The sequence below is a fragment of the Bufo gargarizans genome, chromosome 2, assembly GCF_014858855.1.
Source record: "Bufo gargarizans isolate SCDJY-AF-19 chromosome 2, ASM1485885v1, whole genome shotgun sequence".
NCBI classification, from domain to species: Eukaryota; Metazoa; Chordata; class Amphibia; order Anura; family Bufonidae; genus Bufo; species Bufo gargarizans.
In genome coordinates this window covers 24,007,693-24,025,696 of record NC_058081.1, presented here as the reverse complement: position 1 = coordinate 24,025,696, position 18,004 = coordinate 24,007,693, and the positions used below count along the sequence as shown (strand labels likewise).

Sequence of the window (18,004 nt, the reverse complement as noted above, 5' to 3'; positions counted from 1 at the left end):
AAAGTGCACACATGCATTTTTTTATTTTATTTTTGCCACATCTAAAATGCAGCACTGTCATGACGTCTGGCAACGCTTGACTCAGACGAGAGAGTTCAATGCCAGAAACAAGCTGCGTGTGTGATTCCCTGTTCTGACCACTTCTCCTCTGACAAGATTGCAGACATGATTGATAAGGCTGTGCATCCTTACCAGGCCCGTATCTACTGAATTGCACTGATGGGATCATGTCAGAATAATTCAGTAGATTCAGAGACACACAGCATTAAAAATCATTGTATCATGATCCTGTCAGAGAAGCAGAGGTCAGAAGAGGAAATAATGCTTACACATGCTGTGAGCTTCTCAAATTGAGCTCACTTGTCTGAAACTAGCCTTATTCTTCAGTCTTTTCATTGTCACAGCTGAGGTTGTACACAGTAAGGTCACAGTGCAGCGTGGGCCAGGAGAAGACCAGTGAGTGGTGACTGCAGGAGAGACCACCAGATGTGCAGGGTGGCAGCGGTGCAGGACAGGTAAGTAAATTTATTTTATCTCTGATGGGGTCTGATCTGACATGAAGGTCGGCTTTAAAGTTGGATATAGGGTCTGATTTGAGTTCTGAAATGGGGGTCTCATCTGGGATGGGGGTCTCATCTGAGGTCTGACATGGGGGTCTGATCTGATGTAGGGGGTCTGATCTGAGGTCTGACCTGACATGGGAGTCTTATTTGAGGTCTGATATGGGGGTCTTATCTGGTGTAGGGGTGTTATCTAAGGTCTGATATGGGGGTCTGATCTGACATCTGACGTGAGTCCTATCTGAGGTCTGATAAAAATACATATTTTTCTTATTTTCTTCCTCTAAAACCTAGGCGCGTCTTATCATCAGGTATATGTCTGATAAAGTGAAAAATACAGCATTTTTGTTACATCTCCAAGAAGACAATATGAACCTCTGTCCAAACGGAAGCTCCAAACATGAATTTAACATTGTGGCCTTCTCTACATCCGGCCAACTTCAGCTATTTTTTTGTATTCTGATCATTTATTTAATAACTATGTTGGGAAATTTGTTAATCATTTTTCTTGTGTATTTGGTGCCAAAGTTACAAACCCCAATGTATTTCTTGTTGAGTAACCTTGCCGCTGCAGATGTCACATCCACCTCTAATTGTATCCCTAAACTACTTTCCATCACACTGACTTGGGATCACAGGATCAGCTTTAGTTGCTGTATGACCCAATTATTTTTCTTCCTTTTGAGTGCTACTGGTGAAATTTTCATCCTCACATCCATGGCCTATGATCGCTTTGTCGCGATATGTAAGCCCTTACAATATTACACAATAATGAGAAAGAACGTGTACATTGCAATGGCTGCTTCCTGTTGGCTGCTCAGCCTTTTAAATTCCCTATTACATACACTACTCATATGTGTTCTGAAGTTTTGTAATTCACATGATATCAACAATTTCTATTGTGACATGAATTCATTGCTGGCTCTTTCCACTACCGACACTCGTAATCACAAAATCTTCTTATTCTTTGAACTTAGTGTTATTTTCCTTGTCCAGTTCATTCTCATCATTATCTCCTACATCTTTATCTTTGGCACCATTTTGAAGATCCGTTCCTCAGGAGGACGTATGAAAGCCTTCTCCAGCTGCATCTCCCACCTCATCACAGTTATATTATTCTACGGGCCTAGTTTGATCTTGTACATGAAAACAAAAGGTTCCAAGGAAAAGGACACATTGTTGTCAATGCTTTATCTGGTTGTGGTTCCTATGCTGAATCCTTTGGTCTACAGTCTGAGAAATAAAGAAGTTTGGGAGGCTACTGTAATGTTAAAAAAAAAAATATTAAGGTCCTCACTGTTTGGATAAAGTAATCAGCCAATGACATCACTGACTGGGGACACCAAACACTGGTATCCCTTGTTTTTCCTCGGGGGTGATTGGTGCTATTCCAGGACCAATCACCTCCGCCTGAGGCCTCCTGCTGCTCCCTCACTGGCCAAACATAGTGATCAGGGATGGGTGGATAGTAAAACCTCCCTGAGCCTTCAACTAAGATGGCTGCCTGGCAGGCAGAGTAGCCATCTTAGCCCAGTCAGCAAGCAATTAGACATATTTTTTCTTTCCACAATACTATTACGGTGGAGGTTGGAAAGGCACCTATCGCTGAACTGTTTTAGATCGGCGGAGGTCGGGAAGGGGTTAAAAACACAGACTAGTATGTCCAACTGCACATTTTTTTCTAAAATAAACTCCATTTAACACAGATTATTGTGCCTGATGTGTTGTTAAGTGTTACTCATTGTTATATTGTAGTAGAGACTCTGTCCAATTGCACATTTCCCCCCAAAAAATATCGTAATTTAATTTAACAAATTCCATTCAGCGTAATCTATTGGATCTAACCCAATAGATTACCATATACCGTACTAGTGGACTCTGCGTTATTGACCATTTATTTCTACAAAACTGTGGCATGGGAGCAGGTGATTCACTTTTTCTGTTGGTGCAGGCTTAAAAACTGTCAGACCTTTGGCAAGCTTGGGTGGTGGTAGTGGTGATGGCAGCAATGTTGTGAGCATTGCTGATGGTGGCTCTGTATAGGTATTGTATCTCCTGTTTGGGAATTTTTCTCTATGGTATTGGTCAAGATTGTAATGGACTCTGTCCAATTGCAATTTTTTTCTAAAAGACCTTAACATTTTTATGGGCATATGCCCCATCCTTTCAGGCATTGGGGGCATATCCTAGCGATATGCCCCAATATCCAAAATGAGACAACCCCTTTAATTGACAAGGCCAGACAGTCAAAACATCATAAAGCCTGGCCCTGTCCATCAAAATGCAGAGGGGTCAACAGTTGCAGAAAGAGCAGAGCCTCTAGGTTAACAGCAATGCACCCGTTGCTCCTAGAGGCTAATTTGCTTATATTAAAACCAAATTTTTCTCAGCAATGTGGGCACATATGAACATGGGACCAATACAGATGTCTTCAGCTGCCAAGGACACATGTAACAGTTCAGTCAGTGTCATAGGTACAAATCTGCTGACAGATGCTCTTTAATACAAAATGTCCATTTAAGACAGACTAGTATACCTGACGTTTTGTTCTGTGTCACTCGCAGTTATATTGTAGTGGACTGTTTCCAATTGCACGTTATTCTAATGTTATAATAAAAAATTCATTTAGCACAGACTAGTATGCCTACCGTAAACTGGCATTCACTTGCCTCACAGTTGCCGTATATTGTATTAGTGGACTCTTGTTGAACTGACCATTTGTTTGTACAAAACTGTGGCTCAGGAGAAGGTGATGCTATAGTTGCTGTAGGTGCAAGCTGAAAAGCTGTCACACCTAGGGCATGCTTGGGTAGTAGTAGTAGCAGCAGCAAAAATGTTGTGAGGGTACAAAAACAGAGCCGTGAAACTATAGGCCGGTAAGTTTAACATCTGTCGTGGGTAAACTGTTTGAAGGTTTTCTAAGAGATGCTACTGTATCTTGGAGTACCTCAATGAAAATAAGCAAATAACGCCATATCAGCATGGCTTCATGGGGGATCGGTCATGTCAAACTAATTTAATCAGTTTCTATGAGGAGGTAAGTTCTAGACTTGACATGGATGTTGTATATCTTGACTTCTCCAAAGCATTTGACACTGTACCACATAAAAGGTTAGTATATAAAATGAGAATGCTCGGACTGGGAGAAAACGTCTGTATGTGGGTAAGTAACTGGCTCAGTGATAGAAAACAGAGGGTGTTTATTAACAGTACACACTCAGATTGGGTCACTGTCACTAGTGGAGTACCTCAGGGGTCAGTATTGGGCCCTATTCTCGTCAATATATTTATTAATGATCTTGTAGAAGGCTTGAACAGTAAAATATCAATTTTTGCAGATGACACTAAACTGTGTAAAGTAATTTACACTGAAGAGGACAGTATACTACTACAGAGGGATCTGGATAGATTGGAGGCTTGGGCAGAGAAGTGGCAGATGAGGTTTAACACTGACTAATGTAAGGTTATGCACATGGGAAGGAATAATGCAAATCACCCGTACATACTAAATGGTAAAACACTAGGTAACACTGACATGGAAAAGGATCTAGGAATTTTAGTGAACAGCAAACTAAGCTGTAAAAACCAGTGTCAGGCAGCTTCTGCCAAGGCCAATAAGATAATGCATTGCATCAAAAGGGGCATAGATGCCCGTGATGAGAACATAGTCCTACCACTTTACAAATCACTAGTCAGACAACACATGGGGTACTGTGTACAGTTCTGGGCTCCTGTGAACAAGGCAGACATAGCAGAGCTGGAGAGGGTACAGAGGAGGGCAACTTATGTAATAACTGGAATGGGGGGACTACAGTACCCTGAAACATTATCAGTAGTAGGGTTATTCACTTTAGAAAAAAGACGGGGAGATCTAATAACTATGTATAAATATATCAGGGGTCAGTACAGAGATCTATCCCATCATCTATTTATCCCCAGGACTGTAACTGTGACGAGGGGACATCCTCTGCGTCTGAAGGAAAGAAGGTTTGTACACAAACATGGAAGAGGATTCTTTATGGTAAGAGTACTGAGACTATGGAACTCTCTGCCTGATGAGGTGGTGAAGGTGAGTTCACTAAAAGACTGGCAGGGTTGCCAACCGTCCGGAAATTTTTGGACAGCCCCATAGAAATAGATGACTTTTTTCCTGTGACCATGAATTTATACATATATACAGTACAGACCAAAAGTTTGGACACACCTTCTCATTCAAAGAGTTTTCTTTATTTTCATGACTATGAAAATTGTAGATTCACACTGAAGGCATCAAAACTATGAATTAACACATGTGGAATTATATACATAACAAAAAAGTGTGAACCAACTGAAAATATGTCATATTCTAGGTTCTTCAAAGTAGCCACCTTTTGCTTTGATTACTGCTTTGCACACTCTTGGCATTCTCTTGATGAGCTTCAAGAGGTAGTCACCTGAAATGGTCTTCCAACAGTCTTGAAGGAGTTCCCAGAGATGCTTAGCACTTGTTGGCCCTTTTGCCGTCACTCTGCGGTCGAGCTCACCCCAAACCATCTCAGTTGGTTTCAGGTCCGGTGACTGTGGAGGCCAGGTCATCTGGCAGCACCCCATCACTCTCCTTCATGGTCAAATAGCCCTTACACAGCCTGGAGGTGTGTTTGGGGTCATTGTCCTGTTGAAAAATAAATGATGGTCCAACTAAACGCAAACCGGATGGAATAGCATGCCGCTGCAAGATGCTGTGGTAGCCATGCTGGTTCAGTATGCCTTCAATTTTGAATAAATACCCAACAGTGTCACCAGTAAAGCACCCCCACACCATCACACCTCCTCCTCCATGCTTCACGGTGGAAACCAGGCATGTAGAGTTCATCCGTTCACCTTTTCTGCATCGCACAAAAACACGGTGGTTGGAACCAAAGACCTCAAATTTGGACCCATCAGACCAAAGCAGATTTCCACTGGTCTAATGTCCATTCCTTGTGTTCTTTAGCCCAAACAAGTCTCTTCTGCTTGTTGCCTGTCCTTAGCAGTGGTTTCCTAGCAGATATTCTACCATGAAGGCCTGATTCACACAGTCTCCTCTTAACAGTTGTTCTAGAGATGTGTCTGCTGCTAGAACTCTGTGTGGCATTGACCTGGTCTCTAATCTGAGCTGCTGTTAACCTGCGATTTCTGAGGCTGGTGACTCGGATGAACTTATCCTCCGCAGCAGAGGTGACTCTTGGTCTTTCTTTCCTGGGGCTGTCCGCATGTGAGCCAGTTTCTTTGTAGCGCTTGATGGTTTTTGTGACTGCACTTGGGGACACTTTCAAAGTTTTCCCAATTTTTCGGACTGACTGACCTTCATTTCTTAAAGTAATGATGGCCACTCATTTTTCTTTACTTAGCTGCTTTTTTCTTGCCATAATACAAATTCTAACAGTCTATTCAGTAGGACTATCAGCTGTGTATCCACCTGACTTCTCAACAACGCAACTGATGGTCCCAACCCCATTTATAAGGCAAGAAATCCCACTTATTAAACCTGACAGGGCACACCTGTGAAGTGAAAACCATTTCAGGTGACTACCTCTTGAAGCTCATCAAGAGAATGCCAAGAGTGTGCAAAGCAGTAATCAAAGCAAAAGGTGGCTACTTTGAAGAACCTAGAATATGACATATTTTCAGTTGTTTCACACTTTTTTGTTATGTATATAATTCCACATGTGTTAATTCATAGTTTTGATGCCTTCAGTGTGAATCTACAATTTTCATAGTCATGAAAATAAAGAAAACTCTTTGAATGAGAAGGTGTGTCCAAACTTTTGGTCTGTACTGTATGATGACCCGGATCGTATTGCTCTGGCTGAATCTAAACTGTGTCTTTTATGCCAGGGTAAACAGTCTGCAGAGATATATTGTTCTGAATTTCGGAGATGGGCAGCTGATGGAATGATGCTGCACTCCGAAGTCAATTTTGCCATGGTCTTTCGGAGGGATTGAAATATGCATTTGCTTTTCATGAGAGACCTGCCTCGTTGGAGTCTGCCATGTCTCTAGCTGTTCGTATTGACAGGCGTATTAGAGAGAGAGGAGAGACCACTCCTTCCTGTCATATTCAGCCCAAGGACAGTGGGGCTGTCTCATTCAGTATACAGGGGTCTCAATCTCTCTCAATCCCCTCTGAGCAGTAGGCCATGCAGCTGGGTTTGCTTGTCTCTGATAGTAGAGGATTCAGCTCTCAGAGGAGGGTTTGTTTCTGTTGTGGAGGTATAAATCATTTGGCTAATGTTTGCCCCTCTAGGAGATTCATGGCGTTTTCTGAGGGTAATAAAAAAGAAACAAAAAGAAAAAAAAAACTCTAAAAACTTTCCATTTGCTACTATTGGCAAGGTTGATGAGGAAATTGAAGGTTTGCTGTTTGCTTGTAGTTCCCGTTTTCTCCTACCTGCCAGGGTGGCGCTAGACAGCAAGAACATTGTTTGTGAGATTTTTGTAGATAGTGGAGCAGCTGTCAATCTCATTGATAATCAATTTGCTATAACGCATGGTTTCCAGGTATGCACTTTGGAAAAGGATATACCTGTTTTTGCTGTCGATTCAGCTCCACTTTCTCAAAGATCTTTAAAGGGCATAGTTCACAAAATCCGTTTAACTGTGGGTAATGCTCATGTTGAGGATATGTCATGTTTCGTCTTAAGCGGATAACCTACTTCTCTAGTGTTGGGGCTACCCTGGCTCACTAAACATAACCCCACCATTGATTGGCAAGCAAGGCAAATAAATGGTTGGAGTGACTTTTGCAGAGAGAATTGCCTCACGGCGTCTCTTTCAGAGGTTTCTACCAAGACTGCTGTGCCATCTTTTCTCTCTGAATATTCAGATGTGTTTTCCGAGAGAGGTGTCCAGGAGTTGCCTCCTCACCGGGAGTACGATTGCCCTATTAATCTCATCCCAGGCAACAAGCTGCGAAAATCACGTTTATACAATCTCTCCCAACCGGAAAGAGTCGCTATGCGTACTTATATCTCTGAGAGCCTGAGAAAGGGACACATCCGACCCTCAAAGTCACCTGTTGCCGTTGTTTTTTATTTTGTTAAGAAAAAAGATGGTTCTTTAAGACCTTGTCTGGATTTCAGGGAGCTGAACCGTATCACAATTCGTGACCCTTATTCGCTTCCTCTGATCCCGGACCTGTTTAACCAGATTGTTGGGGCTAAAGTTTTTTCTAAGTTGGATTTAAGAGGGGCATACAACCTAGTCAGGGAAGGGGACTAATGGAAGATGGCCTTCAATACCCCTGAGGGTCATTTCGAGAATTTGGTTATGCCCTTTGGTTTGATGACTGCTCCGGCCGTCTTCCAACATTTTGTGAACAGCATTTTTTATCATTTAATGGGGAAATTTCCTGATTTCAAAACTCATAGGGACCACCTACGTCAGGTCTTGCTCATTCTGCGGGAGAATAAATTGTACGCTAAACTGGAAAAATGTGTGTTTGCAGTTCCGGAGATTCAATTTCTTGGTTTTCTTCTCTCCACTTCTGGTATTCGCATGGACCCTGAGAAGGTCCACGCTGTGCTTGATTGGGAGCTTCCTTAGAATCAGAAGGCGCTGATGCGGTTTTTGGGTTTTTCCAATTATTACAAAAAGTTCATTTTGAATTATTCCTCTGTTGTTAAGCCACTCACTGATATGACTAAAAAGGGGGTAGATTTTTCTTTGTGGTCGGTAGAGTTTTGCTTCCGCTCCCATTTTGGTACAACCTGATGTCTCTCTACCTTTTATTGTTGAGGTGGAGGCTTCTGAGGTGGGTGTGGGTGCGGTCTTATCTCAGAGTCCCTCTCCTGCCAAATGCGACCGTGTGCCTTTTTCTCAAGGAAACTCTCCTCTGCAGAGAGAAATTACGATGTGGGAGATAGGGAGTTGTTGGCCATCAAATTAGCTTTTGAGGAATGGCGCCATTGGTTAGAGGGAGCCAGACACCCTATTACAGTGTATAACGACCATAAGAATCTGGCCTACTTGGAATCAGCCAAGCGTCTGAACCCGAGACAGGCCATATGGTATTTGTTCTTTTCTAGGTTTAATTTTGTTGTCACCTTCCGCCCTGGGGTTAAAAATGTGAAGGCGGATGCCCTGTCACGTTGTTTTCCGGGAGGGGGGAACTTTGAAGACCCGGGTCCCATTTTGGCTGAAGGGGTGGTCGTCTCTGCTCTTTATCCTGATTTGGAGGCACAGGTTCAGGCAGCCCAGGCAGAGGCTCCTGATCTTGGTCCTCCTGGGAGGTTGTTTGTGCCTCTCGCTTTACGACACAAGGTTTTTAAGGAGCACCACGATACTGTCCTTGCAGGGCACCAGGGAGTAGAGCCACAGTAGATCTCATTGCTCGGAGATTCTGGTGGTCGGCTCCTCGTAAGACGGTTGAGGGTTTTGTGGCAGCCTGCGAGACCTGCGCTCATGCCAAGGTCCCTCATTCATGGCCATCGGGTTCTCTCCTCCCGTTACCCATTCCTTCCTGTCTTTGGATGCATCTGTCCATGGACTACGGACCTGCCTCGTTCCTCAGGGAAGACTGTGATTCTGGTGGTAGTGGACCATTTTTGCAAAATGGTGCATTTCATTCCTTTTCCTGGGTTACCCAATGCTAAGACGTTGGCGCAAGCGTTTGTTGATCACATTGCTAAATTGCATGGCATTCCTTCAGACATTGTTTCTAATAGGGGCACGCAATTTGTTTCCAGATTCTGGATGGCCTTCTGTTCTCGCTTTGGGAATCAGTTGTCATTTTCTTCTGCTTTTCATCCGCAGTCGAATGTTCAGACCGAACGCGTCAATCAGAATCTGGAGACATATCTGCGCTGTTTTGTGGCGGAGAATCAGGAGGATTGGTATTCTTTTTTGTCCCTTGCTGTGTTTGCTTTAAATAACTGTCGCCAGGAATCCTCTAATAGGTCACCATTTTTTGGTGCATATGGGTTTCATCCACAGTTTGGGACATTCTCTGGAGAGGGGTCTTCTGTTTTACCTGATGAGGAGAGATTTTCCTCGTCTTTGTCTTTTATTTGGCAAAATATTCAGGGTAATCTGATGAGTGAGAGATATAAGCATGTCTCGGATAAGAGACGTGTGCCTGGTCCAGACCTGAATGTGGGTGATCTGATGTGGTTGTTTACAAAGAATATCAAATTGAAGGTTCCCTCCTGGAAGTTGGGTCCTAAGTTTATTGGGCCTTACAAGATCTTGTCCGTTATAAATCCTGTTGCCTTCCGTCTTGATATTCCTCAGACTTGGAAGATCCATAATGTTTTTCACAGGTCCCTATTAAAACCTTATGTCCAACCCACTGTACCCTCCTCTTTGCCTCCTCCTCCGATTTTTGTTGATGGTAATCTTGAATTCCAGGTCTCTAGGATTGTGGATTCTCGCATTGTCCGCGGTTCTCTCCAGTACCTTGTTCATTGGGAGGGTTATGGTCCTGAGGAGAGGATGTAGGTGTCACGGCGGACAGGTACTCAGATACACAAACAACCAAATACACCAGTGTCTAGGCTAGATGCTGGGGACAGGTCACCTCCTAGCACATCCCTGACTTCTCTCCCTATGCTGTTAAGCCCACTTTCAGACCTTTATGGTAGGTAAGAAGTGTCCTCGTGCCTGGGCTGCAAACACCCTAGAATCCCTGAGATGGTGAAAGGGGAGAAGGGGCAGAAGACACACAAATAGCCTAGAACGCAAACAATACAAACAGAAAAGCAACTTATCTGAGCTGGAACAGACAATCCTTCCTTCCTGAATCCAAGACCAGAATGAATACTATAACCCGCACGGCCCTCTGGGAGAGAAGGCCATTTAAGCCAATGACCCCACCCAGAGCACCTGAAGGAAGGCGGATCCAGCATGATTCCAAAACAAAGAAAAAAGGTTAGACACGTGCTGCCAATCTGACAGATCTCCGCACACTGTCCGAGCCGGGCATGACAGTACCCCCCCCCTTCTACGGGTGACCTCCGGGCACCCCGGACCAACCTTATCTGGATGGGCTCTGTGAAAAGCCCTAACCAGTCGGCTGGCGTTGACCTCCAGTGCCGGAACCCACATCCTCTCCTCGGGGCCGTATCCCCTCCAGTGTACCAGGTACTTAAGGGAACCCCGAAGAACTCTAGAATCAAGAATCCTGGAGATCTCGAACTCTAAATTCCCATCGACCAGAACAGGGGGAGGGGGCAATGGTTCCACTGGTCTCACATATTTTTTTTAATAAAGATCTATGGAACACATCATGGATCCTCCAAGTCTGCGGAAGATCCAGTCGAAACGCTACTGGATTGATCAGCGCAGATATTTTAAACGGGCCAATAAATCTTGGACCCAGTTTCCAAGATGGCACTCTCAATTTAATGTTTTTCGTGGACAACCACACCAGATCACCCACACACAGGTCCGGACCAGTCACACGTCTCCTGTCAGCCATTCGCTTATATCTCTCACTCATCGTCTCCAAATTCACTTGTATCCTCTGCCAGATAGAGGATAAGGTAGAAGAAAACCTTTCCTCCTCTGGCATCCCAGAGGAACTAGTCCCAGAAAAGGTACCAAACTGAGGATGAAAACCATATGCACTAAAAAATGGCGACTTACCCGTGGATTCCTGTCTACGGTTATTCAAAGCAAACTCCGCTAAGGGCAGGAATGAGGACCAGTCCTCCTGATTCTCCGCCACAAAGCACCTCAAGTAGGTCTCCAGGTTCTGATTAATACTCTCAGTCTGTCCATTCGACTGCGGATGGAAAGCCGAAGAGAACGAAAGTTGAATGCCAAGCCGAGAGCAGAACGCCCTCCAGAACCTGGAGACAAACTGCGTGCCCCTATCAGAAACCACATCCGAAGGAATACCATGCAATCTCACGATATTGTGCAAGAGTCTTGGCATTAGGCAGACTAGTTAACGATATAAAATGAGTCATCTTGCTAAAACGATCAACTACCACCAAAATTACTGTTTTCCCCGAAGAACTCGGCAGATCGGTAATAAAGTCCATGGACAAGTGCGTACAAGGACGAGATGGAATAGATAAAGGAAGGAGTGAACCAGCCGGTCGAGTATGCGCAACCTTAGATTGTTCACAGGTCTCACATGCTGCTACGTAATCCTCAATGTTCCTATGTAACCCGGGCCACCAGAACCTCCGAGACACAAGGTCACAGGGGGACTTACCACCAGGATGTCCGGCAAGGACAGTATTGTGATGTTCCTTGAAAACCTTGTATCACAGTTCTTCGGGAACAAACAACCTCCCTGGGGGACAGGAACCAGGAGCCCCCTCCTGGGCTCCCAACACCTCCATCTCCAATTCGGGATACAGAGCGGAAACCACAATCCCGTCAGCCAAAATTGGAGCAGGATCCTCTGAATCACCTCCCCCAGGAAAACTGCGAGACAACGCATCTGCCTTGATGTTTTTGACCCCCGGACGAAAAGTAACAACAAAATTGAACCTGGTAAAAAACAGTGACCATCTGGCCTGTCTAGGGTTCAGACGCTTGGCAGATTGCAGGTAAGCCAAATTTTTATGATCCGTATAGACAGTAACGGGGTGAGAAGCTCCCTCCAACCAGTGACGCCATTCCTCAAAGGCCAACTTTATAGCTAGCAACTCTCTATCTCCCACATCATAGTTCCTCTCGGCGACCGAGAGCTTTTTGGAAAAGAAAGCACACGGGACCCATTTGCCAGGAGAAGAACCCTGCGACAGCACCGCTCCCACCCCCACTTCTGATGCATCCACCTCCACCACAAATGGTTGAGACACATCGGGCTGCACCAGAATGGGAGCAGACGCAAAACACTCCTTAATATTCGAAAAGGCCTGCAATGCCTCCTCCGACCAAACAGAGACGTCAGTGCCCTTCTTTGTCATATCAGTCAGAGGTTTAACAATGGAGGAATAGTTTAGAATAAATTTTCTATAATAGTTAGTAAACCCCAAAAACCGCATCAAAGCTTTCTGATTCTCTGGTCGGTCCCATTCCAGAACCGCCCGGACTTTTTCGGGGTCCATACGAAAACCAGAGTCGGAAAGCAGATATCCCAAAAACGGAAGCTCTTGCACAGAAAACACACATTTTTCCAATTTGGCATATAACTTATTCTCCTGAAGGATCGTCAAAACCTGTCTCACATGATCCTGATGGGTCTTCAGATCAGGAGAGTAAATTAAAATGTCATCTAAGTAAACTACCACAAACCTCCCCACCAAGTGATGAAAAATGTCATTGACGAATCGCTGAAATACCGCTGGCGCGTTCGTCAACCCAAAAGGCATAACCAGATTCTCAAAATGACCCTCGTGCGTATTGAAGGCCATCTTCCACTCATCCCCTTCCTTGATTCTGATCAGATTGTAGGCCCCTCTCAAATCCAACTTGGAGAACACCCTGGCACCAACAATCTGATCAAAAAGGTCGGAGATCAACGGAAGGGGATACGGATCCCGGACCGTAATACGGTTCAATTCCAGAAAATTCCAAGCACGGTCTCAGTGATCCATCCTTTTTCTTAACAAAGAAAAAACCTACTGCCACCGGAGACTTAGATGGCCTAATATGACCTTTTGCCAAACTCTCGGCGATATACTTTCGCATGACCTCTCTTTCAGGTTGGGAAAGATTGTAAAGGCGAGACTTTGGCAATTTAGCTCCTGGGATGAGATTAACTGGACAATCATAGTCACTATGAGGGGAAAATTCCTGGGTCCCACCCTCCGAAAAGACATCCGCAAAGTCTGAGAGATATTGAGGTAGAACCGCAGTGGACACTCCAGAGATAGATGTGCCAAGACAATTCTCCGAACAAAATTCTCCCCAACCAATAATTTGTCTTGCTTGCCAATCAATAATTGGATTATGTTTTATCAACCACGGTAAACCTAGGACTATAGGAGCAGGCAAATCCCTCATGACAAAACAAGATATAAACTCCACATGTGAATCACCCACCCTCAACTGAATACCATGTGCAATATGAGTGAGACTCCTTTGAGAAAGAGGTGAAGAATCTATTGCAAACACCGGAATCTCCCTTTCTAAAGTGCATGTACTTAGACCCAGATTTTGAAGAAAGAGAAAGTCAATAAGGTTTAACCCAGCACCACAGTCAATGAATACCTCCACAGAAAATTTTCTTGAGTCTAGCGCCACCATAGCTGGAAGGAGAAAACGATAATTACAGGGAACTTGCATACCTGCTTGTTCCACTACTCTATTCACGCTACCAAGAGTCAGGACATTTTTCCTTCATATCATCATGCGGTTTGACAAAAGGACAAGCAAAAACAAAATGGTCACTTTTTCCACAGTAGTAACATAGTTTATGTAATCTCCTAAAGTTTCTCCTATCAGAACGGAAAGATATCTGACCCAACTGCATAGGTTCCTCATCTACCCCAGAGCTATAAGTAATATCACCCTGGGCAGCAGGTGAGACGAGACCACACGCAGAAGGGACCCCTTTCGCGGAGGGACCCTTACACCTCTCTCTGATACGTCTATCCAACCGTATAGCCAAAGACATGGCATTCTCTAGAGTATCCGGGTACTCATGAAAAGGCATCCTTCAACCTCTCAGATAACCCCTGACAAAACTGACTACGTAACGCAGGGTCGTTCTAACCTGACTCTGTAGCCCATCTCCTAAACTCCACGCAGTAAACCTCTGCAGTATATTTACCCTGTAATAAGTTACGCAATTTAGATTCTGCCATCGAGACCCGATCTGGGTCATCGTAAATCAATCCCAGGGCTTTAAAAAATTCCTCCACTGACCGGAGGGCCAGAGAACCGGACGGCAGAGAAAAAACCCAGGATTGCACGTCCCCTTTAAGCAGAGACATGATGATACCAACCCTCTGACTCTCATCACCTGACGAAAATGGACGCAGACGAAAAAACAGTTTGCATGACTCTTTAAAGCGGAAAAAATCATCCGCACCCCCTGTAAATCTCTCGGGAAGAACGACTTTAGGCTCTCCACCAATTTGACCTGCAGTAGGTCCCAGTGGCGGACATTGAGGCCACTCGTCTCATCAAGGCTTTCCATAGGTCTCATCCTGAGTAGGTGGGTTCTGAGTGTCCGGAGTCCACCCGTAGAGGGAGGGCTACTGTCACCACCACTTCTGTGAGAAGGTCTGACAGACGTCCTTCTCTACCTCTTGCATGATGTTCTTTGTTTTGGTTTCACTTTCTTATCTAATTTCCTTCTCCCAGGTGTCACCTACTTAGACTAATCTTAGGACAGTAGGAGATTGGCACACTAATACATACGGAGCAACACGGAAACAAGCTTCACATTTATTACAACTGTATATATGAAAGCGATTTTTCATAATCTTACTTTTGATACATCACAGATTAGACATAGATCATACAAGCCTCATCTCTTGTGGAATGCAGTACCCTGAATTAGCACATCTCACAACTTTGCCAGTTGCTGGACACAATAGCAGCATCCCTTAACAAAAGGCTATTTAACATCTCACCTCACGTACAATGACAGCAACCTATGATAAGTCATTCAACTTATTAGCATGTAGATAAACCTGTTGAATATGTAAAATTACCCTTTTCATGTATTGTATATAGCAGATACCAATATTGATTAACAGTTTTAGCTGTATCTGGACAAACATGTTTCCCAAGGCCTCTTAAGAAACACCAGGATTGTTCCAATTGGATCTTGAGAGGCAATATGCACTCACCCCCAAAAAGCCCTATAAGTATGTGCTGGGAAATAAAGATTTCAGATATTTAGCAACCTATGTTAAGTCTGGGCTGATATTTATCTCCTGATCAGAGCAAATGGGATATTCATTGCACAGGGAAATATTCACGGGTTGGAGGTCTGATGCCTCATCATATAAACCTGCCTGAGAAAAACCACTAATAGTTTGGTGTCAGAAGGTGGGATCCACCAAAAAACAGTATCGGTTAAGTGATTCTATATTTTTTATATATATTATTACTGCCCTATACTGTAAGAGTAGATTATTTGAACCCGGTAAGCGCTTCTGAAAAGCGTCTCCCCGAGGAATCTGATATTCCTAAAGAAATAGAGGGATCTGAAGTCCTGCAGGAATCTGATATTCCTGAAGAAAAAAATGGGACCCCTAATCTGAAAAACAGTATTGTGCGCAACGAATATCCTTTGCTAAACCTGTATATTGCTGTATAGTTGCTTAAGCACTTTTACTCGTTATATATATATATATATATATATATATATATATAGTTGAATTTTACTGTATAGACTGTGTATAGATTATGTATAGATTGTATGTGAGTTCATGCTGAAATTGAAGGTATAAAATTGGCCATGAATAGTTTAAAATCTGCCATAAATTCAGGAGTAATATGAGCCTGAATTAGAAGTAATACCATCCAGAATAGTTTAAAATCTGCCATAAATTCAGGAGTAGTTATGAAATAGGATAAAAGCCACATAAACTGATAAGCATAAGGTTTATTAGTAAGTATTTTTGCACTAAACACAAACATAATCATCCTTTGATAAACCTCCAAATTCAGCTGATCTCACTGTATATTTGGCTAAGTAAAAATTGGCAATTCTTATGGTAAGAAGGATCCAAAAAAAAAACTAAATTTTAAATTTAGAACTGAAAATCATGTTCCTAAGTCTGCTGCGAATCACTCTATGGTGAAACTGTCTCCTAAAAATGAATTGGGGGAAAGTCCAAAAATGTTTGTCAAGAGGTGTTTAGGTTCATTTTATACTGATCCTTGGGTTGATAATATGTGTAAATGGACAGAAGGAATGAAATATACTGACCCGTTCCCAAAAGAAGGGTTTGTTCAGACTTTCATATGGCCATGATCAAGGGCCTATGTCTGAATGACATAGACACTTTTTCATGGTACAAAGGAGACCCTCACTGGAATAAAATATATATGAAAACTTGCGGCCAAGCATGGCTATCTGTGCAAAAGTTTTGGACTGACTTGTGCAGTTCAAATACAATACAGCAAAGTAAAACCCCCATTGTGACTCCAACTCCTGCCCCACCTCCATATGTGCCATTGTACCCTTTAGTAACAAAATTAACAACAGAATCAGATGATGAGATATGCGCACACTTGACTCTACCACAGGTTCCTGGCTTTACAGAACCTGAGGAACAGGTTTTGTCTGAGCATGCTAATCAGCCTATTGTACAGTCTGCACAGCCCAGTAGAACAATATATACAAGGGCAGCAAAGATTAAGGGTTTTGAACTAGGAGATACCCCTCCCATAGAAGCTGAAGCATTCCCTTTTGTAATAATGAGGAATCAAATGATAATGAAGCTATTACCATCCATATTATTAAGAATTCACCAGACCCCAGAAAAAAAACCGCAGCCATTGTATCGTACTTGAAAAGGATGTGTAAGGGACAGCAGTATACTGTAGAGGATTATAGATAGATTTTAGAGGGGGTCACAGGATATCAGGATCCAGCAGAAGGCGGTTTTAATTTTGAAACATGTGACACTCTTGTAATACCCAGTGCAGATATCACGCCTGCCAATTATCCTTTACGGACTTCTGTCCAGATAGAGTCAATGTGAACTCGAGTATTGGTGCAATTAAAAAGATGCATGGTGATAGGAAAGATATTGGAATAGCCACAGCCTGTAAACAGAAACCTGGGGAAAGTGTGTCAGATTTTTCAAATTTGGATAGAGGAGGTAGGTTTGGCAACTGCAGATGATATGGGTTTAGTGTATACACAGACATTTGTTGCAAATTTGCTGCCAGAAGTCACTAAAACTTATAAAATGATTGTTGATAGTTGGCCTACATTGACCCCGACACAAACCATGAGACAAGCCATAGCAAAAGATTCAGCAGGATGTTTTGAGGTCATGATATACATTTCTCCCAGCCCCGCCCTCACCAGGACAATAGGGGTAGATATACAGACAAGCGCGGTTTCCAGCAGCACACAGGACCTAGACAAACCCAACGTGTATGTTTTAGGTCATTAGGGCATTTTGTTAGAGATTGCCCTTACCCTCCCCCAGACCAGGCTCAGCAAATACCCATACAGAATCAACAAACACAGATTAAATATCCCATTCAGTGGGGAATGAATACAGCAAACCCACAATGAAGGTGCCCAAACTCCATCGCCATGTGTGATCTAACCTACACTGCAGAAGAAGTAGTGCATGCACAACTTATTTCAAATCTCCTTGCAGCAATTCAATCCCCAGAGGCCATTGCAGGTATTAATTGTCAGGCATACACAACTTCAATGACACTAGTTGCCCGGGGGAACAAGTTAGCAGACAGGCTACCGCTCACGCCTGAAAATAACACAATGTTGTCCCAGCTCCAAACATTTGCAACATCAGCAGACATCGCTCATTGGGAGGTTCAAGGGTTGACTAAAGACGCTAACGGTCTATGGTCAAAGGGAGGAGTAG

At 43.5% G+C, this 18,004-nt stretch overlaps 1 protein-coding gene across 1 annotated transcript; it reads left to right on the top strand.

Annotated features, from left to right (window-relative positions):
* The first annotated feature begins 929 nt into the window (after positions 1–929).
* Positions 930–1,868, top strand: LOC122925531 (olfactory receptor 1G1-like). Its single transcript, XM_044276889.1, has one exon. It carries the CDS (start codon positions 930–932, stop codon positions 1,866–1,868), a length of 939 nt encoding a protein of 312 aa, XP_044132824.1.
* The last annotated feature ends 16,136 nt before the right edge of the window (positions 1,869–18,004 follow it).

Bases quoted from the DNA above. Each gene is read 5' to 3' on its own strand.
- LOC122925531 (XM_044276889.1), top strand. From the start codon at position 930: ATGAACCTCTGTCCAAACGGAAGCTCCAAACATGAATTTAACATTGTG.